The 26,972-nt window shown below is 38.1% G+C and overlaps 1 protein-coding gene across 3 annotated transcripts; it reads left to right on the top strand.

Moving 5' to 3' along the window:
- Positions 1 to 113: 113 nt before the first annotated feature.
- On the top strand, positions 114 to 25,329 carry LOC139952271 (uncharacterized). Of its 3 annotated transcripts, XM_071951348.1 has the most exons (9): positions 114 to 524; positions 3,878 to 3,954; positions 5,726 to 5,781; positions 6,856 to 7,011; positions 10,086 to 10,201; positions 10,654 to 10,806; positions 13,492 to 13,582; positions 16,697 to 16,794; positions 18,104 to 25,329. In XM_071951348.1, exons 3-9 carry the CDS (start codon positions 5,763 to 5,765, stop codon positions 19,661 to 19,663), a joined length of 2,193 nt encoding a protein of 730 aa, XP_071807449.1. In that variant the 5' UTR covers positions 114 to 524; positions 3,878 to 3,954; positions 5,726 to 5,762; the 3' UTR covers positions 19,664 to 25,329. The 3 variants fall into 3 exon arrangements, with proteins under 3 accessions (XP_071807449.1, XP_071807450.1, XP_071807452.1); XM_071951349.1 differs by lacking the exon at positions 5,726 to 5,781; XM_071951351.1 differs by lacking the exons at positions 114 to 524; positions 5,726 to 5,781; positions 6,856 to 7,011 and having other exon boundaries at positions 3,944 to 3,954.
- The last annotated feature ends 1,643 nt before the right edge of the window (positions 25,330 to 26,972 follow it).

Here is a 26,972-nt window from a genome sequence, read left to right as displayed (position 1 = left end):
CACAATCTCGAGATCGGGCTGCTTAATACCGAGATTGCGCACAAATTAACCATCCACTACGCGTATACACCATAGTATACACTGATGTCTGTGCATTGTGTACACGTAATGTACATAATATGTACATTCCGTTAAACTTGCATGGCGCGCCCATAGCCTCCTATATGACATTTGCAGCAAAACTGCATGCATACTGTATGCTGATGATGATGATGACAGGCGACATCATTTGTAAGACAATGTAGTGTGTGTGATCATAAGAGTCGTCAGAGAGTTGGTCTCATCAGCTGCAACCGGCAGTGATCGGAGAACAGCATAAAGCCCCCATTTCACAACCCGCGATCGTCATAAGTGATCACCAATCCACTCTGTAAAGTGGCATCTTCAACGACAGTCTAACTAACTAACTAACAGATGAAAGTTTTGCTCTCTTCTAGGACTCGTAGGAGCCATGACATTTGCTCAGTGATGTGAGTCTTGTCATGCTTGTCCGCCGCCCCCACTGCACACATCATAAACTACAGGTAGGCCTATTGCTAGGGTTTTTAACAAAGTGTCCCTGTCTAACTAAGATTAGAATTCACCCTATTTTAGGCCTACTTTCAATCTCACCAATCACTACTTGTTGACTTGAAGAGGATTAAATTAAAGGCAGTGGACACTTTTTATGGTAACCAACTGTCAATCAAATTCAAAAGACCAACATGACCAATCTGCTCACTTGGTGGTCACTCTCCTTTTGGTGTAGGCCTATTAGCCATAAATAAAATAAACCTGTGAAAATTTGAGCTCAATTTGGTCGTCGAAGTTGCGAGATAACTACAGTACTTTACTTTACTTAATCTTAACCTTGTTGAAGGTCGTATTTATAGAATGGGCACCGCAGCTGACTTTTTTACGATTGTGCGCCATCCAATGTGGTCCTTCGCTTTTCTCTGCAAGGTGCTGATTAATGTCAGGCCTGTCCGCTCCTGGATGTTTTCTTCCCATCGTTTCCTTTGCCTTCCTTGGGTTTTTTTTCCCCAGGGACTGTGCCTTGTACTTGCATTACAAGTCTTATTATTATTATTAATATTATTATTGTAGTATGGTCTCTGAGAGTCCTGTTGACCGGGTGATGTGACCATACCACCTCAGTTTCCCTCTTCTTTACTGTTTACTGGAGATAACAATGAAAGAAAAAACACACTTGTCATACCAAGTTGTGTGCTTTCAGATGCTTGATTTCGAGACCTCAAAATATAATTCTCGAAACCAAATTCTTGGAAAATAACTTCTTTCTCAAAAACTATGACATTTCAGACAGAGGGAGCTGTTTCTCACATTGTTTTATACTATCAACCTCTCCCCATTACTCGTTACCAAGTAAGGTTTGTGCTAATAGTTATTTTGAGTAATTACCAATGCAATAGTGTCCACAGCAACTGCCACTGCACAGGTACATGTATGATCTTCCCAATTTTTCTATCATGACGATCTAGACCAAACCTAGACTCTGATTACTACCACTACGGTTTTACCAGAACTATAGGTACTGTTCTTGGTATTGTTTACCTAGACCACACCTTGCATGATGTGATACAAAACTTAAATTCTTGAGATGAACATCAAAAGTAAATGAAAGATTGGTATAGTTATCAGGGTTCCTATGCATAATAACAATAGTATTACCCTGAGCATGGGCGGGCTTAGTCTAGAAACCATCAACTAAAGAAAGTTGGAGAATGTGAAGTGATGTCTACCACTAGCTGCAAGACGATTGCAGTCCTGTTACTGGTCCTTGGAGGGGATGTCGAAACAAATCCTGAGAAAGGAGAAAGTCAACACCCAGAAATTACAATGTTTACATTATCTTCAGCACTGATGGCTTTGAAAAGCTCACTGAAGCGTGTGGACCAGACCTCATACCCATTCGTGTGATGAGAGAGACAGCATTTAAGCAATATGAGGCGGGAGCACTACCAACAGTCTGGTCAACTGACAGCCAACCTGGTTGCAATCTACAAAAAGGGTAACAAGAACTTGCCTAGCAACTACCGCCTTGTCTTGCTGACATGTGTCACTACAAAGCTAATGGAGCATGTCATCTTCCACTCAATCATGGAGCACATTGACAGTACCAGCATGGTTTTCGCTGACAACATTCCACTGAACTCAGGTAGTCAACACCCTAGAAGAAATAACAAGATCTAAGGATTGACTTCTCGAAGGCATTCCACACGGTGGCACATCAACGAAGAATAGGACACTACGGCATCACCAACGTAACTCTTAACTCTCAAAAAACTAAATACATGATCTTTTCCAAGTTTAGGTCTACCATCATTGACGCCAATATCATCATTAACCATGCTCCTATTGAAAGGGTACATTCAACCAAATTCCTTGGCGTTGTTATCGGTGACAACGTTCTTCCATATCATCATGTCTTCTACTAGTGACCGAGAAAGGCAAATCGTCTTGTAAGACAGCTCCTTTGCTTTCTGTAGAAAAAAAAACAAGAAAAGTTTGTCTGTTTCTAGCACTCCAAACTCTGCGCCGACCTCCTCTTGGGTTGAGCAAAGAAGCAGAGAAATCAACCTCGCCTTGCCAAGGCGGGAGATCGATGTGCTCATCACGCAGAGTTGCAGTTTCAGAGCCATGAGCCAGGAATTGGGTCACGTTGTCCTATTTCCCAACGGCATTCATCTTTGGCCCCGAAAGTTTCTTGAGTTCCTCAGGCACAGTTTGTTGCTTAAAACGCAGGTACAGGTTTTACCTCACCTTGGGTAAGAAGTCAACCTAGTACTGTCAAGGACGTTTACCTCATGGTCCCCATTGTCATAACATCGCAAATACCTGCGATTTCTTTGTTTGTTTTAGTTTGCTTTTCTCCCCTTTGGCCGGTCAATGCTCCAAGAACATTTCCAATGGTTCTCAAATCAGTTGCTGCACATCTTCATCAAATGGTATTTTACCTAGACGACATTTTCAATTAAGTTTTCTTATGTCTTATGTCTTAATCTAGGCAAATCATCAGACGAATGCAAGGAGAACTTGAACCTACATGTAATTCAATATGTCATGCAGTTTGAGTTCTTGATAAACTACGACAAACGGCATTTTGTACCATCGCACTAGTTAACTTACCTTGGTTTTTTTTCATCAATTCATCTACAATGACTTTGGCCCTGCCAGTTGAGAGAGTATACAAGATTGTAGAGCATTGCCAAAGGGTTCTTCAAGCAAATCTCTTGACGGTGAGAGATCTTGCAAGACTTACTCGGTCACCTATCTTCAACCATTCCGGCAGTATTTCCTGCACCGGACAAGGTGGTTGCCCTGCACAGAGAAAACTCCTACATGTAAATGAGTTGAGTAGATTTGGAATTAACTTGGATAAGCTGCATCAGAGTGTGTTAACTCAAACCCTTCGCAACCCAGATCCAGATACAATAAACCAGACAGATGCATCGCTCCAGGGGTTGGGGTGCCTGCCTTTGGTAGGTGCAGTGCAAGGGTAGCAGATGTTCCTTAAAGGAACAGTCTCAAACCATCTCAATTTGCTGTAGCAGTGTTTATGCCCTCATAACTCTGTTTTTGCTGCAATGTTCGCAAGAGAGTTGAGCACCAACTCAACTGTTCGGAATTATGTTGCCAATTTGTGACGTCAACATTTGTATTGCGTTCACATTTGCAGGAAGTATGAACCGGGCTTTATGTTTGAGCCACAGTTAAAATTATTATTTTATACGTTTTATTTTGAATACATTGTAAGTTTAATGTTTGTAATGCTGAATTTGTTAATCAACCCGCTATGCATAAACCCATGCCTATTTATCAGTCAAATAAACATACATTGTAAGTAAAATGTGATTCAAATTTGTCTTTGGCACAGATGCTGCAAATGGATAGTGTGAAGGAGAGAAAAGACAAGAAGCTGATTTCAAATTCTGTATGGATTCCAATACAATGGTAAATCTTATTCAATATGCTTATAAAATGACATAGCTTTTCTACAGATGTTGTTTTTGCTTGTAAACCATACACAGTTTAGATCCTACCCGTATTGGCATATTCAGAGTTATATTTTGGATCCAAACATGTGCAACAAGACATAATGTAATGAATTTTTTGAGCAATAGTGAATCATTGATCCATTAAAACATTGTGTCAGCAGTAAAAAAAACTATCCTCTTAGCAACCAAAGTCCTATACTATACCCTTACCAACACCAACTTCGTGGTACAGTACCATGAGTCCAGTGCAAAAGGGTGGCATAGTTGACTTGTGCGTAAAGCACTCGCTTCTCACCAAGAGGTCGTTCACACGCCGTACTAAAGTTGGTCTAAGTCCACTTAGACCGGTTCGGGTTCAACTTTTGTGCGTGTGAACGCAAATAAAGTTAGACCGGATCGGGTTTAAACCCCAAAACTTAAACCGTCCAGCGAGGCGGTCTAAGTCTAAACCGGTTCGGGTTTATCTTTTAACACTGCGTGTGGACAGAATGACATCCGGTTTTAACTCACAACCGACGCCCATTGTGTGGTTCAATGCACACGCCCGGGACCCGGAGTGCTTGTATACGGTTTCTGTTGCCTCTGATGCTGAAAAGCACCGAGTATTTATATTACTTTCTTGCCGCTTACCGAGTTGGCGAAACCCTCTCGATCGGTGTATGCAGTTTAACACAGGCCCACGCCCATGATTTATTAAATTCTGAAACAAAATTATATTTTCCAAGCTTTTTTGTTGAGTGTCCTACAATAAATTGAAACTGTTTTTTCATGCGTATACTACGAGCGCAGCGAAGAAGCATATTTTGTAATGCTTCTCACATGTACAGCGCTGCCATTCCATAGTGATCATTCTCTGATATCCCATAGTTATCCATCACCGATCCCGTGGATGTGCCTCATTGCCGTCACCGTTACTAGCGTGCTGTACTTTCAATCTAGGAGAATGAACTGCAGTGGGCGCGAGGCTGTGTGTAGGGGAAATTCCCTACGCCAGCAATATCACCACGTTGTTGGGAAAATACTGCAAAGTACATGTATTTACGTAACTTGCACGTGTGTAGTTGTGTTTATGAACGAATCGGAATAAAAATCGCGGCACCTGCTTTTGAGAGATCGCAACTTCCAATCGATTGAAGTACAAACTAAAAGTATTTAACAGTGGTATAAAACAAAACACAAAAGTTAAACGTGTTCTGTTTCATGGAATATGGACAATATTTTTGGTGAGTTTTCTCGGCGGTTTGTATCAATATTTTGTTTGTTTAAAAAATAATTTAGAGTCGTGTTCATGTTTGTTTTAAGTGCCCATATCCTCCCAACGGTGAAACTGTTACCGCGTTCGATTGAGCCTTTTGTATCCAATTGTGCTCTGATGATCATCCAGGGCATGGGGCACTCAGTATCTCGGCTTACTCGGTGCGTGAATCTGATGAATAAAACCGGATGTTAGAGCAACGGGGTCGCGTCTACTTTGACCTCTTAAAACCGAAGATAAACCGGATCGGGTGTAACTCTGTGCTGTCTGAACGCAATGGGTTTTTATTTTTACGACCACCCCCCGCTGCTCATAAAAGTTAGACCGGTTCGGGTCTAAGTTAGTACGCTGTCTGAACATACCCCAAGATAACCTTGCAAGTTATAGCCTTTAAAACCATAGCACTGGAAGCAGTCAATATTTACAACCATAACTCTCTGCTCAATGTATGATTGATTATTACTCATTTCAGGGAGTAGTGTTGACTGCCATAGAGTTGTTCAATAGCCATGGGCAGAGAGCCCTTATGTAAGTAAAGGATCAATCGCTCCTCCGTGCTAAACAAACTTCTTTCTTCAATTGATAATTAGATTGAGGTTGACAATGACATGTACATGTTGTAACATCACTTTTCCTCAATATATCAATGGAAAGTCATCTGGTCATTGAAATAAAAAGGGGAATAAGGTTACACATGTTATCATAGTTTAGGATTACTCTTCATTCCCTTAGATATGATGAGTGGCACTACAAACATGTTTAAAGCTAATGTGGGTAAAATAAAAATAAATCTCAAAATTGTTTTCAGAAATGTTACAAGGAATACTGGGAACAATTTCCACTAGTGTAAAGATAAAAAGTTCAAGCTGAATTTTTGTTCATGTAGAATCAAGACTTAATGTTCTTTTTTTTATGAACAAAAAAACATTGACTAGTACAATATTTGATCCTCCTGGTTAATGTGTCGACGGTCTACCAACACAGTACACATGTAAAGTTCACTTGCTCGCAACTCCAAAGCCTACATTTATGACACAACCTAAGACCCTGTACGTCATTGAGAAAGTGTTGAGATTGCGATGCAAAATGGTTATTGATGTGGAGCTCTTACTAACCTTGGGCGATATCACGACATTAACGAAAATTGCAATACCTTTTCTTACGGTATCGTCTTGATTTTTTGTAGCAGTTAAAGTGTAGCTCTAGCTTTGTGAAATTTTAGCATTTTAGACTTTAAATCAAAAAAATTCACACCATGGGTAGAAGTACACCCAAAAGATGTATACCTCGATTGAATGGAATTTTACACTTTAAAAAATTTATCGCGAATATCGCAATACCTTTTTGACGATACATGGTGGTTTAAAAAAACCATATCTTACCACTTTGTCCTCTCCATAGGGTTTGGGTACTGCATTAATAGTAAATCCACTTTTTTGACGTTACGTACATTTTAATTTAATTAGGTCACTATTCATTCTTTCGGATGATCAGTATCTCTTACTAAACCAGGAAAAAAAAAAATTGTATGCAAGTGAAAGAGTACAGTGCTCAAATGCATTGGCTTTTATCCTGACTGAAAATACCTTCTTCATAAAACAGGGTGTGAGGACTGTGGAAAAAGCCATATGGGGGATTGCCCAGTACATGGACCTTTGTTAAAGGTTAGGGATAAAGTGATACCTACAAGAGCAAGACTGACTTTACCCCACTACCTCATGTTAAAAGAGCTGGAGCTACGCACTGCAAACCAACAAGGTAAACTTATAATACATGTACAGTGATGATAGCCAATCTTATTTTTCACTTAAAAAAAGAACATTTCCTAATGTGTTAAAGCCATTGGACCCTTTCGGTACAGAAAAAAAACAAAAAGTTCACAGATTTACAAATAACTTACAGGGTTTACAGAAGGTAGTGGTGAAAGACTTCTCTTGAAATATTATTCCATGAAATGCTTTACTTTTTGAGAAAACAGTAAAACAATATCAATTCTCGTTAGCGAGAATTACAGATTTATTTTAAACACATGTCATGACACGGTGAAACGCGCGGATACACGGGTGGGTTTTCCCGTTATTTTCTCCAGACTCCGATGACCGATTGAGCCTAAATTTTCACAGGTTTGTTATTTGATATAGAAGTTGTGATACACGAAGTGTGGGCCTTGGACAATAGTGTTTACCGAAAGGGTCCAATGGCTTTAAAAGTGAACATGCATGCATTGAGCTGCCACAATTTTCCTGATTAATGTAGTTCTGACTTACCATATCACAACCCAGATATGTTGGGGTATTCCGCTCGGAACACCTTTTGTTAGTTGTTTGGAGCGAAGCTCGGAACACCTCTTACTAGGTGTTGGGAGCGAAGCTCGGAACACCTCTTGTTAGAAGTTTGGAGCGAAGCTCGAAACACCTCTTGTTAGAAGTTTGGAGCGAAGCTTGGCACACGTCTTGTTACAACCAGGTGTTTGGAGCAAAGCTCGAAACACCTCTTACTCTATGTAGATATTCCAAGCGAAGCTCGGAACACCTCTTAATACATGTTTGGAGTGAAGCTCGGAACACCTCTTACTTGGTGGTTGGAACAAAGCTTCGAACACCTCTAGTTAGGTGTTTGGAGCGAAGCTCAGTACACCTCGTACTAGGTGGTTGGAGCTAATTTTTTGTTAGGTGATTAAAGCGTTAGGTGATTAAAGCGAAGCTTGGAACAAATCTTAGTAGGTGTTTGAAGCAAAGCTCGGAACAGCTCTTACATGTCTTAGATATTTGTTGAGAAGCTTGGAGTACCTCATTTGAGGTGTGTGAAGAGAAGCTGGGAACACCTCTTATTTGGTATTTGGAGCGAAGCTCGCAACACCTCTTTCTCGATGTTTGGCGTGAAGCTCGAAACACCTCTTGTTAGGTGTTTGGAACGAAGCTAGAGACACCTCTTAATACATGTTCAGATCGAAGCTCGGAACACCTCTTACTTGGAAGTTGGAGCGAAGCTTCGAACACCTCTTGTTAGGTGTGAGGAGCGAAGCTCGGAATACCTCGTACTAGATGTTTGGAGCGAATTTATTTTAGGTGATTAGAGCGAAGCTTGGAACATCTTTTACTAGGTGTTTGAAGCAAAGCTCAGAACACCTCTTGTTAGGTGTTTGGAGGTACAAAGCTCGCAACACCTCTTGTTAGGTGTTTGGAGCGAAGCTCTATGAACAACTCTATCTCTATGTTTGGAGTAAAGCTTGGATCACCTCTTGTTACATGTGTTTGGGAACACCTCTTGTTACATGTAGGTGTTTGGAGCGAAGCTGGGAACACCTCTTACTAGATGTTCGAAGCGAAGCTTGAAACACCTCTTAATACATGTATATGTTTGGAGCGAAGCTCGGAACACCTCTTATTTGGTGGTTGGAGCGAAGCTGGGAATACCTCGTACTAGATGTTTGGAGCAATTTTTGTTTAGGTGATTAGTGAGAAGCTTGGAACATCTCTTACTAGGTGTTTGAAGCAAAGCTCGGAATACCTCTTACATGTCTGAGATGTTTGAAGAGAAGCTCGGAACACCTCTTATTCGGTGTTTGAAGCGAAGCTCGCAACACCTCTTGTTAGGTGTTTGGAGTAAAGCTCCGATCACCTCTTGTTAGGTGTTTGGAACAAAGCTCAGAACACCTCTTGTTACATGTAGGTGTTTGGAGCGAAGCTGGGAATACCTCTTACTAGGTGTTCGGAGCGAAGCTCGAAACACCTTTTAATACATGTTTGAAGCTCGGAACACCTCTTATTTGGTGTTTGGAGTGCAGCTTCGAACACCTCTTTTTAGGTGTTTTGAGCGAAGCTGGGAATACCTTGTACTAGGTGTTTGGAGCGAATTGTTTGTTAGATGTTCAGAGCGAAGCTTCGAGCACCTCTTACTAGGTGTTTGAAGCAAAGCTCAGAACACCTCTTCTTGTTAGGTGTTTGGAGGTACAAAGCTCGCAACACCTCTTTCTCGATGTTTGGAGCGAAGCTCGGCACACCCCTTGCTGGTGTTTGGAGCGAAGCGCGGAACACCTCTTATTAGGTGTTTGGAGCGAAGCTCACAACATCTCTTACTCCATGTAGGTGTTTGGCGTGAAGCTCGCAACACCTTTTTCTTGATGTTTGGAGTGAAACTTGGAACGCCTCTCGTTAGGTGTTTGGAATGGAGCTCGGAACACCTCTTGTTACATGTAGGTGTTTGGAGCGAAGCTTGGAACACCTCTTTCTAGGTGTTTGGAGCGAAGATTGGAACACCTCTTAATACATGTTTGGAGCGAAGCTCGGAACACCTCTCATTTTTGTCGGTTGGAGCGAAGCTTCGAACACCTCTTGTTAGGTGTTTTGAGCGAAGCTGGGAATACCTCGTACTAGGTGTTTGGAGCGAACTTTTTGTTTGGTGTTTAGAGCGAAGCTTTGAACACCTCTTACTAGGTGTTTGAAGCAAAGCTCGGAACACCTCTTGTTAGATGTTTGTTGAGAAGCTCGGAATACTTCTTTTTAGGTGTTTGAAGAGAAGCTCGGAACACCTCTTATTTGGTGTTTGGAGAACAGAACACCTCTTGCTAGGCGTTTGGTATTTGGAGCGAAGCTCAGAACACCTCTTTTTAGGTGTTCAGAGCGAAGCTCGAAACACCTCTTAGTGTTAATTTTGTTCAGGTGATTCAGGCATTGAGCTTGGAACACCTCTTATTATACATGTAGATACAAACACTACATGTAAAGGTTTGGTTTGTCTTAAAACTCCTTGCCCGTCACATATTATGCTGAACATAATAATGTTTGTAACATGTTATTCTCACCTCTTGTTCTGTGCTTTTCTCTTTACAGTATTGGGAGTATTTGCTCGTAAGCTTATTCAGCAAAGAACACAGTTTGGTCCATTTATCGCCCCAAGAGTTCCAAAGTTGGAGATCGTACCACCTGATAATAAACTCATCTTCAAGGTAGTATTTTTGTGCAAAATTGAAAAAAAAACCAGTAAATCTGCCACGTTCTTCTGACAAATTGTGTGGGTGAGCATGTCTTAAAATGGCATTGGTGTTTGGTTTGTTTTACAGAAGCAACAAATAATGAGGATGGATTTACTGGAATGAAAAAGGCTGTTGTGAAAATGAAGGATTGGTACATGTAGTTATTAAAATAAAACAAATTATGTATTCAATGGAGGGAAATGTACCATTTCTAGAGCGAGAAAGGGACAATACTTTAGTTTTCTTAGAATTGAAGGTTAATGTACCAGCCAGTTGTTTCCCCACTTCAGTGCGTTCTCTAAGAGAACATCTTACATCACATTTCATGTACAACCTAGTACAATCCCATTTACATAGTTGTCTTTGTAGTGTTACAGTGTTAAAATACCAATAACAATTTCTGTCCCTTCTGATAAAATTTGAAGGTGTTCAAGAATAAAACTGAAGTCTCCACACTAGACCTCAGCAATGAAAATGCCTGCAGTTGGATGATGTTTGTGCGAACTGCGACAACATTTGAGGAACAAAACTTGGTTGCCTATCAGTTCAACCAGGAAATCTACTTTGCTACTTGTAAAGTAAGTCACTCTGATTTATTATTATTTTTAGGGGTTCATATTGTGTTATGCCTGGTTGGTGTTGTGTGATGGAATAAGTCAAGTTGTTGTAATGTCAGCGTCCGGTACCATCAAATTTGTCTTGCATTCATGATAGGCCCTAGCATGCCTAGTGTGCGGATAAAATATTCACGATAGTCGAGTGATAATATCAACAAAGTCTTGCACCAAGACTGGCGCATCTTGTGCATAAAACATTGCTTCATCAATTTGACAAAAATTTGACCAGAAAAGACGTCCTCGATTGTAAATGAGGTCAATGTGCTGGTACAATGTACTCTACCAACTGAGCTACATGTACATACAGCCATGTGTTGGCAGTCCGAAGGTCATTGGTTTAAATCCTGCCCTAAGAAAATTTCTCTCAATTCAACCCCAATTAATGTTACATTTACCCAGTCAGTTCCCCTTGGATTATTTTTTTTTATTAATCAGTTTTCACCCTAAACTACTATGTTGTTTCACTTACTGAGTTGAAATTCCATTAGACTGAGTGCCACCTATGGGTTGGTATGAGAGAAGCATGGGCACAATCATCATTCACGACATCGGCAGTTCAAATGTGACAAGCGGGAATTTTTCTTTCTATGATCTCTTCCTAAAACCACGTCAATTTATGACAATCCATGTAGCACAATGAGTGCATGCCCTGTGCAAGCTGCACAATTGAATGTCCGCGCATGTTAACATGTACCCTCTTTGTTTTTGTCATACCCCCCCAAAAAAGTTCCAACAATCGCATCTCAGTTGCAACAATTGTACTATTACATATACTTTAACATTAATCATTATCAGGCTTCCATTTGTGTGTTTGTGAAAGTTGTGAATTTACACTCTTCCAGCTTTAAGTGTTAATCAAAATAAATTCTCTCATGCTACATACTGAACATGTACAACTGCTCTTATTTTTAACTGGTGGGTAATAAATACGTGGTTGTTACGTGGAAGTGTCATGGCCGAGCGGTTAAGAGCATCGAAGTCAAACTCTGGTGTTTCTGATCAGCAAAGTGTTTGTTTGAATCCCCCAGTCAGGACACTTATACAAGTGTCCTTTAAAGCAAGACACTTAACCATTGCTTTTTCCTTCATATGGGATGTAAAGCCATTAGTCCCATGTGTTGTGTAACGCATGTACACAATGTAAAAGAACCCAGTGCACTTATAAAAAGAGAAGGGGTTCGCCCTGGTGTTCCTGGCTGTGGGTGCTGAATGCGCCATAGTACCTTGTTAACGTTACTGTGCACATAATTTGGTCGCAGAATTCATAACCTTTCACTACCCTCTCTTTCTGTATAAATGTATATAAACTGCGCCAATAAAGTATCTAAACACTTACAAATGGTCAGATATATCGGAACCTGAAATAGTATGCAAAAAAATAATTGTTCATTTCTATTCACCGTTAATTTCTGCATATTTTGACACATCTTGTGTGGCGCTACGATGTTGTTTAGTGGATTTATGGGCACTTGAGTGGCTTAAGGTCGAATTTCAAAAGTTGTAAAAGCCCCTATTCAAGCTAAATGGTTGTATTGTGATGAGTAAGATCAGCGTTTCTTTTGCCCGCCCTTAATAAATGATTTGTTTGTCGCATTTTGGATAAATCGGTTGCGATGAACATCAGCAATAATTGTCAGTAACTAAGCAAAGGGGTCAAAGATGGGAGGCATACAACAAAATGGGTTAAGAGCCAGAATCCCTGATTATGGTAAGACAGGGAAAGGTGTTTCAAGATAACAGGAAAGATGGCTTAACTGAACAAACAGGAAAGAGGACGGATCGTTGGTTTGATAGAAGCCGGTATGTCGATTCGAGCTGCAGCTCATCAAGTTGGAACGTCACCAGCGACGGTCAGTAAAATGGTGGAATGGCTACCAAGCTCAGGGAAATGTGGACGACCTGCCAAGGAGTGGCCGCCCGAGTGTGACTTCTGCAGCAGAAGAAAGTGAACAAGTCCATCAAGCCTGACACCACTCTCGAGGGATTGCGACGCATCCTGATCAGGAAATGGCAGGGGATTGACCAGGGACAGATCAGATGTCTCGTTGGGAGTATGAGAAGACGACTCCTTGCCGTTAACAGTGATGGAGGACACACCAAGTATTGAGGACAGGATATCAGCAGTTTTAGAGTTAAAGATACGGCCATAAATTTCATGGTCAAGTAAACGAAACGAGTTTGTGTCTTTTGTCTTGATTTTGTCTGTGTGTGATGCTTACGAGAGTTCCCTTCTGGAATTGGGGTGAATGGGGACTTTTGCAACTTTTGAAATTCGACCTTAAGCCACTCAAGTGTCCATAAATCCACCAAACAACATCGTAGCGCAACACAAGATGTGTCAAAATCTGCAGAAATTAACGGTGAATAAAAATGAATAATTATTCTTTGGCATACTAATTCAGGTTCCGATAAATCTGACTATTTGTAAGTGTTTAGATACTTTATTGGCGCAGTTTACATTGTAGATGTTAGGCCTACTAAGCGCCTTGAGTACCCTGTTACGTGTGCTACATGTGTATATAAGACTTCGATATTATTATTGTGGTTGTTCCTTGTCAGTGTTGAACATCTCATGCATTATTACATTTCTGCAAACATTTGTGACTGGAAAGAGATTTTCCCTTGTGTATCTTTTTGCTGTTCTAGCCTGTGGCACCCCATGCAGAGCTGAAAGTGTGGTATGCTTCTGACTATGCTGGGATCATGAACGTGGAATTGCTGCATACAGACAACCCAGGTAAGATTACAAAACTCTTTTAAAAACTCATTACTTCCATAATTGTATTCCCACAACTGAGATACATGTAACAAAAATATAAAAATGATTAAAAACTATGGCGTTTGTTTTAACAATGAATCAACCACCTTGGAAACTGTCACCTTCGGTTTATGGCACCCATTTGCATCATCTGTGACTGGGGCTGGTTTAAGGCCTGTGTTGTGCACTGTCTGATCTGCATGCTGTAAGACCACCCTTGCTTGTTCTGGTGCCATGTCAGGGGTCGAAATTGCCACTAGCCCGCTAGCCCGGGACTACCAGATTTACGGCCGGGCTACTGATTTTTCCAGTTTGATAGCCCGAAGGGCTAGTGGAAAAATAATGCCAAAATCATCATCACAAACAATAAAGAACTATGTTATTGGTGTATTGTAAAGTTTGAGCCGCCTCGCGAGACATAATGTGTCTTTCGGGCTACCAAAATCTAATCAGGGCTACTAAAAATTGTTGGTCACTAGCCCTGCTGACTACCATGGAAATACACTTAATTTCGACCCCTGCATGTCAACTTATGTACAAGGTTTCTAAAACACATAAATTAGTGAAATACGATCAACCCCCTCAGTGGGCGTAGGAGTACATGTACATGTACAGGTGTATGTACAACCAGTCAATACTACGTAGTAGCTGCTATTCAATGAGTGAGTTTGAACTGTTTTGCATGGACGAGGGAGGAGGTGGAGCTTCATTATGGCTTCTAACACAAGACTGAAATAAATAGTGATTGTCAATACATAAAAACAATTGAGGTTCGTTTCTAAACACTGTTGCATTTACACCTGTACAAGATTCATTCCTTTAATTGTCCTTTGTTTCTGCCAATATTGAAAAGGCTTGTTTTAGTTATTGATAGTCATTTCAGTTCTGATGTTATCAATTGAAAGTAACCATGAACTCACCATTCAAACAATCTGTTGAATTGTCATTTAACTTAGGGATCACATTTCAGAGAAAACAGGGTTTTGATTATGGTGTTCAAAATCAGTTGCAGCAGTTTGTGATATATTCAATTCTTGCTCACTTTATTTTGACAGTATTTAAAGTCAGATGTACATGTATGCTAGTATTGAAATTGACTTTGTAAGGGGCCATTCAAAATTGTTGATGTTTTTTTTTAATTCGACTATTTTTTGAATTAGTTGGTTGATGGGTCATGGTACATTAAATAATAAAAGCTAGATCGTTTGACTTGCCTGCGTACCAGCGTTCCTATGCGCGTGATGACCCGAGGTACAATGTGTACACAGACATTACATTATATACTGTACAGCATGTGCATGACTTACCACTATGCAACACCATGTGCGTGTCCCATGTAAAACACCATTGGGAGTATGGCCCGCGTGTGATTCGGCACAACGGACGAGTCCACTTTTCTATTTTACTTGCAGCGGTCGAGTTGGACAACAAAAGTGTTGGACAACAGGCGAGTTGAGCTTTTAAGTTGAAAGCACAATGGTTGAATTAGTGCAACATTCGAGTTGGTAAATGGTCGAGTCGGTTGGAATGGAGTTTGGCAAGCAGTGGTCGAGTTGACTGGAATCCATAACTTTCCAACCATCATAAACATGGCTGTAACCATGGATGTCAAATGCGAGTGCAATATACATGTACCATGTAGGTAGCGACCGTTCTCTCACGCCTTGGGGCCAGACCAGGGGAAAAAAAACAATAATAATGCACAACCTTCAGATTGCAAGCAGTTTTTCAGAATTATCAACTTAGGCTGGCATACAAACAGAGCGCAAGTTTGCAGATTGCGCACGCTTTTGCTCTCTCACCAGATTCAGCTGACAATTTGGCAATTTGGCAGAGCGCAAAACGCGAATTGTGCACAAGTTTGTCCCGATTCGTTTAGCAAATTTGTTGAATGCGCTTAACAAGCATAGACTCATCAACACAACAGGCAGTCATGAGCGAAGGACTTTGCACATCATTTTATAGCCGGAAATTAATTTTCTTGGGGGAAATAATCTGTCACAATCGTACCTCCAAGTTAACCAGCAACATCTCCTGTGTACCTCATGTGAGTTTTAAGTACATATATACTGAAAAGGTTTGAATGGATTTTGAAACACTTTTTCCTCCACAGAAAAAATTCTGCAAATTTTTTGTATTTAGCCTTTCTTTTTATTATTTCATTCTGGAGCAATTTTTGTCTTCTTCTGGCGGCGATTCCGTTAATTTCTGGGTAAAACTTTTTTTTTTAGGGGGGTTAAAAAATCTCATGCATAGCTGGCCTATGAACTTGGCACCGATCTACACAGGTTTTGGTCACAACAAAAATTGATGAGAAAAAAGTTTTAGCCTGGTCCGGTGTTGTATACGATGCCTGAATGTGCATTAACATCCATTCATAAATACCTCAGGCAGTTTCGCTATTCCTATTGGTGGAGAGTGCATCACATGGGTGTGTATAAATCTTTGTTTATAACCAGTAAGAAGTGTTAAAACATAGTCGTGACACGCGAGCTTGCACCTGTGCTTATAAGACAGTTTCTTCATTCCTATTGGTCGAGAGCAACGACTGAAACAGTTGTGCCACATCACGCGATACGCGCGACGCGCACAGCATTCCCTTATAAGAAGTTGTTTACCCGAGGGCGGCAAAGGGCCTTACCATTTCATAGCTGGAGGGGTGTTGTGTTGAACTGTTGAAAGAAATCATTGTAGAATTATAATTTTTGCATTGATTTTACTTTTTGACCAAAAAGTGATGATGTTTTTGACCGAAAAGGTATTTATGAATGGGAATCAAAGTGTGTTGAATGGGTTTTCAACTAGTGGTTTAAACCGGCCTAGGCCTGGTTCTTGATAATTTACCTCGACGAAGTTGAAAACCTCTTCACCACACATTGATTCCCTTATACACACGAGTAAAAGTACATAATGCAAGTACATTGCACAATGCAAACCACTTGTAATTTTATTTTTAATACTGCATAACAAATCAATTTTTTTATAATAAAAATTAGGGGTGGGTAGGTAAAAAACATCGAAATTTTAAAACATTGAAAGTTTTGAATGTCCAAGTGAAATACGCTTTAACATTTTTTCTTTTTCTTATTGCAGATAATTCTCCAATTGATCATTCAAGTTCTTCTATTTCACAATTACAAGTCAGTGATGATGCAACTAACATTGATGTCAAACAGACAACACAGGTACAGGTAAGTAAAGAGTTAATGTTTGGGAGATCTAAGTTACGTGATTTAACATCCATGCATATACTGGAAGTCGTTAAACTTGTCATTGTTTGCAGGGACATTCAAACAAGCATGCATGCTGCATAATTCATGTTATTAAATTATTATAAATTACCAAAGGTTATATCACTCAGTGAGCAATTAACTATCTTCAAAGCTGATATTTGTTATGGTATGTGTGTGACTGTTCCTGAAATTCGCAAGGTATCTCCATCATGATCAGGATATTAAAGCCATTGGACACTTTCGGTACAGACAAAAAAAAGTTCACAGATTTACAAATAACTTACAGGGTTTACAGAAGGTAATGGTGAAAGACTTCTCTTGAAATATTATTCCATGAAATGCTTTACTTTTTGAGAAAACATTAAAACAATATAAAATCTCGATATCGAGAATTACGGATTTATTTTAAACACATGTCATGACACGGCGAAGCGTGCGGAAACAAGGGTGGGTTTTCCCGTGGTTTTCTCCCGACTCCGATGACCGATTGAGCCTAAATTTTCACAGATTTGTTATTTTACATAGAATTTGTGATACACGAAGTGTGGGCCTTGGACAACACTGTTTACCGAAAGTGTCCAATGGCTTTAAGCAAAATTTTCTTTTTACGTTGCCACATTAGAGTCAGATTCAGCCAAGTCATTTAAAACCCATTACCTTTTTCTAATGACAAAATCAGAAATGTTGGGTGCGTTTGTAAATTTTTTGCTCAAAACTAACAACTGTCTGTCAAAAGTACCTTTAATCTTCTCAATATTTACCTTAAATGTTGTCAAAGGCAGTGGACACCTTTGGTAATTGTCAAAGACCAGTCTTCTCACTTGATGTATCTCAACATATGCATAAAATAACAAACCTGTGAAAATTTGAGCTTAATTGGTCGTTGAAGTTGCGAGATAACTATGAAAGAAATCATTCTTGTCACACAAAGTTGTGTGCTTTCAGATGCTTGATTTTGAGACTTCAAAATCTAAACCTGAGGTCTTGAAATCAAATTTGTGGAAAATTACTTCTTTCTCGAAAACTACGTCACTTTAGAGGGAGCCGTTTCTCACAATGTTTTTTACTATCAACCTCTCCCCAATACCCGTTACCAAGTCAGGTTTTATGCTAATAACTATTTTGAGTAATTACCAAAAGTGTCCACTGCCTTTAAAACAATTTTGTTTGTACATTAAAATTATCAGTTAACATAAAATTGTACCGCTACATCTACTTTGACAGCTTCATTTACTGAACCATTTTTTTTTCCCACATTATGTTCTAGGACAAAAACAATAACAAGATCAGTAGAAACAGCTGTGAACCCTGGAAATGCTCAAATTGTAATCAGATGTTTGGAACCTTTTTTCTACTTGAGCAACACTCCTGTGAGTCGAAGAAAGCCAAACGAGGACAGAAACCAAACAAGCACCTTCGCAGGAGACTGAATGCAAGAGAGTCACATCTGCGCAAGCATAAAGATCAAGAAATGAAGCAAGTGGCACAGGTCAAAGAACTAACACAGGTCAAAAAGGAGGTTATTCAAGGATGTTCAAAGCCAAAGGTCAGAAAAGATCATGTAACATATGCTTGTCATTTGTGTCCAAAGGTGTTTTTAAATTCGGACAAATTGAAAACACACAGCTACATCCATACAGGGGAGCGCCCTTTTCCTTGCACAAGTAAAGATTGCACCAAGGCGTTTATCTCAAAATACAAATTATTACGCCATGTGACGACCCATTCTCCGATGAAAGTTCATATTTGTTCATACTGTGACAAAAAATTCCATCGTAAAGATCACCTAAAAAACCACTTGCAAACCCATGACCCTAATAAAATCTCCTTTAGGTGTGGTGATTGTGGGAAAATGTACAACACTAAGCCAGGGTTCAAGAAGCACATTGCTCTTCATGCTGCAGCGTCAGGAGAGCTCACTTGTAAAATTTGTGATAAAGATTTTGGAAACACACAAAGTTTACTTGAACATATCAAACTTCATTCAGGAAAATCAAATGGCGCTAAAGAGAAAAGACATCGGTGTGAACATTGTGATAGACAATTTTACACAAGAAAAGATGTGAGGAGACATATGGTTGTACATACAGGCAGAAAAGACTTCCTATGTCAAGCTTGTGGGCAAAGGTTTGGTCGTAAAGATCATCTTGTAAGACATACAAGAAAAAGCCATGATAGTAGCGAGCAATTACGGGTTAAATTAGGCGAGCATTTGCAAACTGTGGGATCAGCAACTGTTCAACAGATGTTAGATATGCAGCAATTCCAAGGACAAATTCATATTCCTCTGCCTCAAGGTAATCAATGCTCAATTGGACAAATGACATCTTCTCACCAGTTAACAGATTTGTTGAAGATTCCTCCAGTACCAACACCTAGGTTCTCCAACAAGATTGCACAGAAGGTTTCATCACCTAAGGCACCTGTTAGATTGATGATAGAAAAGACAACAGTGGATACATCTTTAGACTCTGGCAACCTTAAAGGAATATCAGGAGCAGATTCATTCCACTCAGGATCTGTTGATTTAGGTCAACTTTTAGGCTTTCTACCAATCCAGCAACATTCTCCAATACCACCACCAACTCCTCCGCAAACTTTGACACCCACTTCCCCACCTAACACACTACCTCACAGCCCTATTACAATATGTCTACCCCAACATCAGCAATCCCAGCAACAACTCCATCCACAAATGCAGCATCAATCACAACAACAGCTACAAACAATGCAGTCACCATGTACAGACAACATTCACAGTATGGTGCAAGTACCATTCACCAATATGCATTCAGCATTGCCACGCTTCCATCAAGCTTTCCAGTAGTACTCAATGTTCTCATATCTATATTTATTTTACAATTGTTCATGTTGTTATATATAAACTCAACATTTTCAAAAACAAAATGAAACTTGTCTTTGAATAACAAGGAAACCAGGAAGGAGAAAATGGAAGACTCAACAAGATAGGTGTATATAACTTACATTGAACGGCTTATTCAATGATTGGGCTCTTCGCATTATAAACTCAGATATCCCAAAATTAATGTGCTACCTTGTTTTATTCATTTTGGGTGATAAGGTCAGTGGAAATGTTAATGTTGATTTTTAAGGGACGATACAACTCAATTTGGAGTTTCCTCCTTATTTTAGATAAACGGATAAAAGGGTAGCAACGAGTTCATAACTGCCGGTTTAAAACAAATGTTAAGTTTTTATCCTTTGTGAATTAACAATTTGAACAGCAGATTAATTACATGTCATTGACAGCACTCCTTAATTTAATGTTTGGCTTTGTCAATTGTTGACTTCATTGTCAAAGACAAGAGCGGTGTTTGAAAGGTCAATGGTATGGTTATCTCTGTTTCAGGAATTTATATCTTTTCAGTTTCATTCAAGTGTAATTGGGAAGTGTTTACAAATATTGACTGTTCCAATGCTTAGGTTGAAACATCAACTGCCCAGGAGATTTTTCACAGGTGAAGCCAAGGGGAAAATGGAATTGTCCAATCATCAACGAGGGAGTCATAGTTGCAAGAACATAACCATATATTAACCATACATGTATATTTGTTAACACATCATGCTTTACACTACCACTTAATTATGTCTTGGTACCAAGAAGCTGTCCTTGCTACAGTTTTAGTACATGGGTTATGCCGGCCTACTTTAAACCATTCACATGGCAGATTTAGGTACATGTGTGTGGGGGCGTTATAATACTACAAACCATGATCATGATTCCACTCCCAACACAGCCATTAATTAGCACTATTAGACTCTTCATTCTGTGTACATACAGACAGACTTAATTTAACGATTGTCATTCAAGCTTATTATGGATATGTTTGCGCATGCATAGCTGCCGACTGGGGTTGGTTTGCCACAATGTGAAAGTGCACTCAATTCCACAAATTAAAGCTAATTCTGACTTCTTATTTATTTGTATTTTGTTATTTATATTTTTGTATAATTCTGGGTTTGGTTTTTTTATATTTTATGTTGTGTGCCCCAAAATGACAGTTTTTTCATCTGAACCATAGTTCCCCAAAATGTTCAGCAGATGAAATCCACAGCTTAACAAAGATGACTCATATTCAGGACAACGCTGTAGTACACTGCATAGACTTTATACACTAAGCCAATCCTGTATCAGTTTGTTAGTCACACTGTATGCTGATACCCTATAAGTGTAGGAACTCCAATACAAAAGCTCATAATGTACACAACAAGTACATTATTTTGTAGTAAAAAATGTATCAACAAATTTAACAAAGTTTTTGCAATATCGTAAAAAAACATTAACCAGCATTTATTTATTCCATTTAAGTAAAACCATGCATATAAATGTATAACCACATTAAGGTATTACGCATCCAAATGTAAACCAACCAATGTGATAACATTTGATATTGTGCATAGCTTCTTATTGTTATCATAACATTGAATAAACACAGTTGATTTGTTTGTAAAAAATATACCTGAAATTTAACCTTTAAATTTTAAAAGAAAAAAGAATGATGTTATTGTATCCCAAGAATCTCAATAAGGTTAATGCCTGATTATTAATTCCTGATACTTTGACACATTTTAGTCTGTGAACTATTGTCACAAAATAAATAATATCTTCCCTCACCAAGCAAGAAACCTTATCGCATTTGATACAATAAACAATTCTCGCTAACCTTTTTATTTATACTTGACAGTATTGAGATTTTAACTATTTGTTTGTAGGAATTTTATTTTTGTAATCCATTTGATCTGGTTTAAGGTTATTGTTGCAAATTAATGTGCAATTTAAATAAGTTGTGTGTGCGGGAAGTTAAATTTGTATTATGTTTAATAGTTGTTAGGATTGTAAGCAGAGGTTGTTTTATGTTTTGTGAATTCGTTACCATTTGTTGCAACAAGTTTGTTGTGTCAACAATTGGTGGTTATTTGTGAACAAAACTTGGCCTATTTATTGTAAAGTCATATTTTCCTGCAACTATTCATCCTGTAACTAATGTGCAGCTTTTTATACAACTGAAGATACTAACTGTTTGGACAGATAATCAAGTAGTGAAAGGCTTACCATTTTCCCGTATATATACAAAGCCTATTCGTACTGCTTGATTATTGTGAAAAGAGACCATGCACAAATTAACCAGTCTATTAGCTGCCACCAATAACCTGAGATTTGTACCATTTTCATTGGTAAATGCGCTTGTTTGATATTTTAAAATGTATTCCAGTCACTGCTTTATTCGTTATCTGTAGATTAATATTGAGATTCATTCTTTGAAATCCAAAAACTAAGATGAAGCTTTACTTATTTAATTGATATAAATGTTAACAACAACATGGGTTGTTAAATTACTTTCAAAAAAAGAGTCAAATACAAACTCAAAGTATACGGACATTATCACTTTCAATTTGTGATGTTGTACAGATAGATTGTCCTCCAATTCGTCTGAAAGAGGAGGTTCAAGCTCGAATTCATTTTTGTGACAAATTTATTTTCCAATAGATTTGAGTGCATATGGAATTGAGGAAATATGGGGTATCTAACCTACATGTCCGTTAGATAATCTTCCAGTGCCAACTTAGTCAACTTAAATAACAGTCAAATGTTGCAGCATCTGTGATTTTCTGTTGCTTATAGTTTCAGAATTGTTGTATTCATATTAGGGCCATTAAGATAGTTAATGTTTGCGTGGAACCGAATCTCTTACCAAATGATGAAATAAGAAATGCCCCTTTTTACACAAAAATGGGTTTGGTTTTGGGTTTGTTTGGTGGCATCTTGTGTTGAACAATAATACTTCCCTTATGCATTATGTGCACGATTTCAATAATGTCCCTCACTTGTCAAATTATTAACTGTACAGCAACCATCACCTTAAAAGAGCATAATCTAATATATGCATGAAATGTTTGTACTATATCCCCTTGACGGTTCGTTCATGTACATATGCTCAGCAAGGCTGATTTTAAGTGTTTTCCCTATACCAATAAATCTAGGGTAAATCAATGTATACCCAGTGCTAACTTTCTTGAGACTTATTCGTTGTGATTAAACCTTAATACATTTTGGGCTTGGTCGAATTTTTGAGGCCAAAATATTAAAATCCGCTTCGAGAGCAATGTTTACCAAGCTTGACAAACTCAAGCCAATTTTTCAACAATTGAAACTTAGGGCTGCTGTGCTGTGTTAAAATTATTCGTTCCTGATATCGAACTGTTTCTTAACGAAAACATTGCTGTAGAGACATTGTAATAATGAATTAAACTAGAGCTCGTAGTGCTCTTGATTACTTGGCTTATGGGTGTGATTAGTAGAAATACATTGATACAACTGTTAGAGGCAATACCGTATTTGTGTATTTCTTGAAATGGTGTTGATATGTAACATTGTGAAATTATTTTTACTAGGATTTATAATACGTATATGTGATACAAATACGATGTTGTTGTGTATTCATCTTGTTAAATTACTATTTATACTATACTATAAATGCATTATTGGTGTTTTTTTAATGCTTCGATGATCATCGTATAAATTATATCCAATGCTTTGTTGATCTTGTGACCTCACTTGTAAGTAATTCGTAAACAGTATTACAATTGTAACATATTTAAGAATACTTATGGTATTATTTTAACTTCAGCAGCTTTTGTAACAGATAACATATTAATATGTAAATATGAATATTTATTATGCATATTTTTTAATATACTAATACAGTACCAGTATATTCTTATCCATTGTGTTATAATGCTTTTTATCCATGTATATTTTTTAATTAAGATTATTACAGTAGATGGGACTAGTCAATGACATAAAGCACTGTTTTGTACGAAGCCTTTGATGTCTCGAATACAAGACCTAATTGTTCTTTCTTTGTAGGCTTATCATTTTTTATTTTGTGTCAACATTATTTTGTTACTCTGAGATAATACCCCCATAGCCACAGGTATTTTCTAGTAGGAAATAATATCTCGTCAATTAATTTATTTGATTTATTTTTGTTATGAGGTTAATAGCTATGTTTTTCTTTGAATTATACTTTAAATGGTTTTATCTTTCCTTGATTGTGTGATGAAGCACTGTATTATGTGTTGATTTAGAGATCTTGCAGGAAAACCTATTGTCACCTTCAAAAGGGTTTACCCTTTCAAGAACAGAACTTGTAACTACTTACCAATGTCAGTTTTTATCATTGTAATAAGGTACAGCAAACAACGTTTCATTCTGGCTTTTCAAACACTAGATAATCACTTTAAATGGCTAAGATATATAGTCTGGAAGATTGGCAATTGTATTCAAAGTATGACAATGACATATTTCTGCATGCAAACAAAATGTTACTACTCCAACTTACCTATCAACTGTTATGAATGCGGAAAAACATGCCCAGGTGTTGTTTTCCCCTGGACTCGACAAGCACCGTTGGCTTTAAAGGAACACGTTGCCTTGGATCGGTAGAGTTGGTCTTTGAAGAGCGTTTGTTATAATATGCATATGGGTAGAAAGATGCTGTAAAAGTAGAATACAATGATCCACACAAACATGCCTCGAAATTGCACGGTTTTCCTTTACCTCGTCGACTAACACGGTTGGCCATTTATGGGAGTCAAATTTTTGACTCCCATAAATGGCCGACCGTGTTAGTTCGCACAGTAATAGGAAAACCACACAATTTCGAGGCAAACTTGTGTGGATCATTGTATTCTACTTTTAAATTATCTCTCCAACCATATGCATTTTATAACAAACGGTTACAAACGCTTTTTTATAGACCAACTCGTCCGATCCAAGGCAACGTGTTCCTTTAATCAATCTGAGATTAATAACCATTCAAACCTAAGTAAGATTTGAAACTTTGCATGGTGGAAATACGATATGGAAAGGTTTGCGGTAACACCGTGTAATGACTTTCTCTAATGAGTTGGGGTGGTTCTGAAAAGAACCGTTGGTTTCAACTCGACATTTCGATTAGTACGCTGTGATCGTCTTCTTGAGATAAGAAGACGATCAGAGCATACTGATCGAAACGTCGACGCGTCGAGTTGAAACCAACGGTTCTTTTCAGAACCACCCCAACTCATTTAGAGATAGTCATTACACGATGTTACCGCAAACCTTTCCATATCATTCAAACTTAGTTTTTGAAAATGAGACATTAAATTGAGAGGCAGAATTGTAGTGCCGGTATCCACGGTTTTGGTAATTTCTAGGTATTTTGCAATTTTTTTTAAGCTGAAATAATTTGACAAAACTTGCCTTTGGTAACAAAAATTTACTTCATTTCCTCAGAAAATGTTTTTCTTTTTAAAAGATCTTGTATAACTTGTATGTTACCAAAAGAGGGTTTAAATTAATATTGATATTTTGTCTATGAGTTAGGACAAACTTTTCATGCAACAGTAGTGTAACAGTATTTACTTGACTCACGGCCATTCTAGGAAATGTTAGGACATAGGATAAATAAATAAAAGTGTAGAGTTTTACGTCTTATTTGAATTATGGAGCAGATTACATGTAATATTAGTTTCTACAAAAATGATTTGAAATTCAATCGTGGAAAGAGGTTGTATTGAAAAAGTTCAAAGTAATACAAGTCTTTACCGACATACCTTTGTTTTCAATGTGTGCCTCTACGTTGACTTGATTTATGCAACAAAAGCATAATTATTTTATTGATGTCTTCCATATTTAACGCAATTAAGCATTATATAGTTTTCATTATTTTATTTTTTAATTAACATTGATTTTTTTTAAAAGAGAAGATAAGAGCAACTTGGATTTTTTTCTTCAAGTATAATTTTAAAGCAGATATTCATAATTGCACCGCTAATACAATTTACATCTTTTTTTCCACAATTTGTCTCAAGATTATGTCCTTTAAGTAGTCTTAAAGATGATGCTCAGGTTTGTTAACACTTTTTCAAATTCAATTGATGATGTAAATCGTTGTGTAACACAAATGTTGTTGGTGCATAAACTTGTACACGTGTGGGTGTCTCAAATGTTTAAGCAAAAGAAATGAGCCGAATGTAAGAAAATGTTAGCCACAATTATACCAGAGTATACTTCCAAAACATGCTTATAAATGTAAGTTGGCGATGAGTTTTCCATATGGCTTTCATTTTTAAAATTTTATGCAACTTTCATGTGTGTGTAAATTTGTGTGGTTAGACAATTTTTATCAATTCCTGCGTTTTGATATGTTTTACATTTTCTTCAGGGCAGAATGGAATGCCTCTTTTCTAGATACGTTTACGGGTAAGAGCTTTCAGTTCAGTTGATCATGTCATGTCATGTAAAATAGTTATATAATAATTTCTGCAAATAAACCATACAAATTGCTGAACGAAATCCAGATGTGTTTGTATATATACTCCCCATGGAGCTTAAATTGTTTAAAGCCATTATACACTTTCGGTAAACAGTTTTGTCCAAGTCCCACACTTCGTGTATCACAACTTGTATATAAAACAACAAACCTGTGAAAATTAAGGCTCAATCGGTCATCGGAGTCGGGAGAAAATAACGGGAAAACCCACTCTTGTTTCCGCGCGTTTCGCCGTGTCATGACATGTGTTTAAAATAAATCCGTAATTCTCGCTAACGAGAATTTATATTGTTTTACCGTTTTCTCAAAAAGTAAAGCATTTCATGGACTAATATTTCAAGAGAAGTCTTTCACCATTACCTTCTGTAAACCCTGTAAATTATTTGTAAATCTGTGAAGAAAAAAATTCTGTACCGAAAGGGTCCAATGGCTTTAAGGAATGATACTAGTCAAATTAACCAGGGGTTACAATACAATGTTGAAGCGGTTTGAGACACCCTTTAAAAAGCGCCAGTGTGTTCAATAACAAGGACCACCGATAGCTAAAGGCAGTTTCGAGTCCTATCTAATAAATTAAGCAGTGGGTACCGCAAACGATTTGACATACTATACAAAATCGGGGATGGAATACTTTTTTTATTTTCACCCATACACCGACATGTGTTAGCACTGATACTCGGTACTTATACCAGTCCTCTATGCAAAACAAATCACAGGCATATTATTCTGGTGGGATTCGAACCCACAACCTTTGCAATTCTAGAGCTGTGTCATACCAACTAGACTACCGAGATTGCC

Source organism: Asterias amurensis, chromosome 20 (genome assembly GCF_032118995.1).
Source record: "Asterias amurensis chromosome 20, ASM3211899v1".
Taxonomy (NCBI): domain Eukaryota; kingdom Metazoa; phylum Echinodermata; class Asteroidea; order Forcipulatida; family Asteriidae; genus Asterias; species Asterias amurensis.
This window is presented reverse-complemented; position numbering and strand designations above follow the sequence as displayed.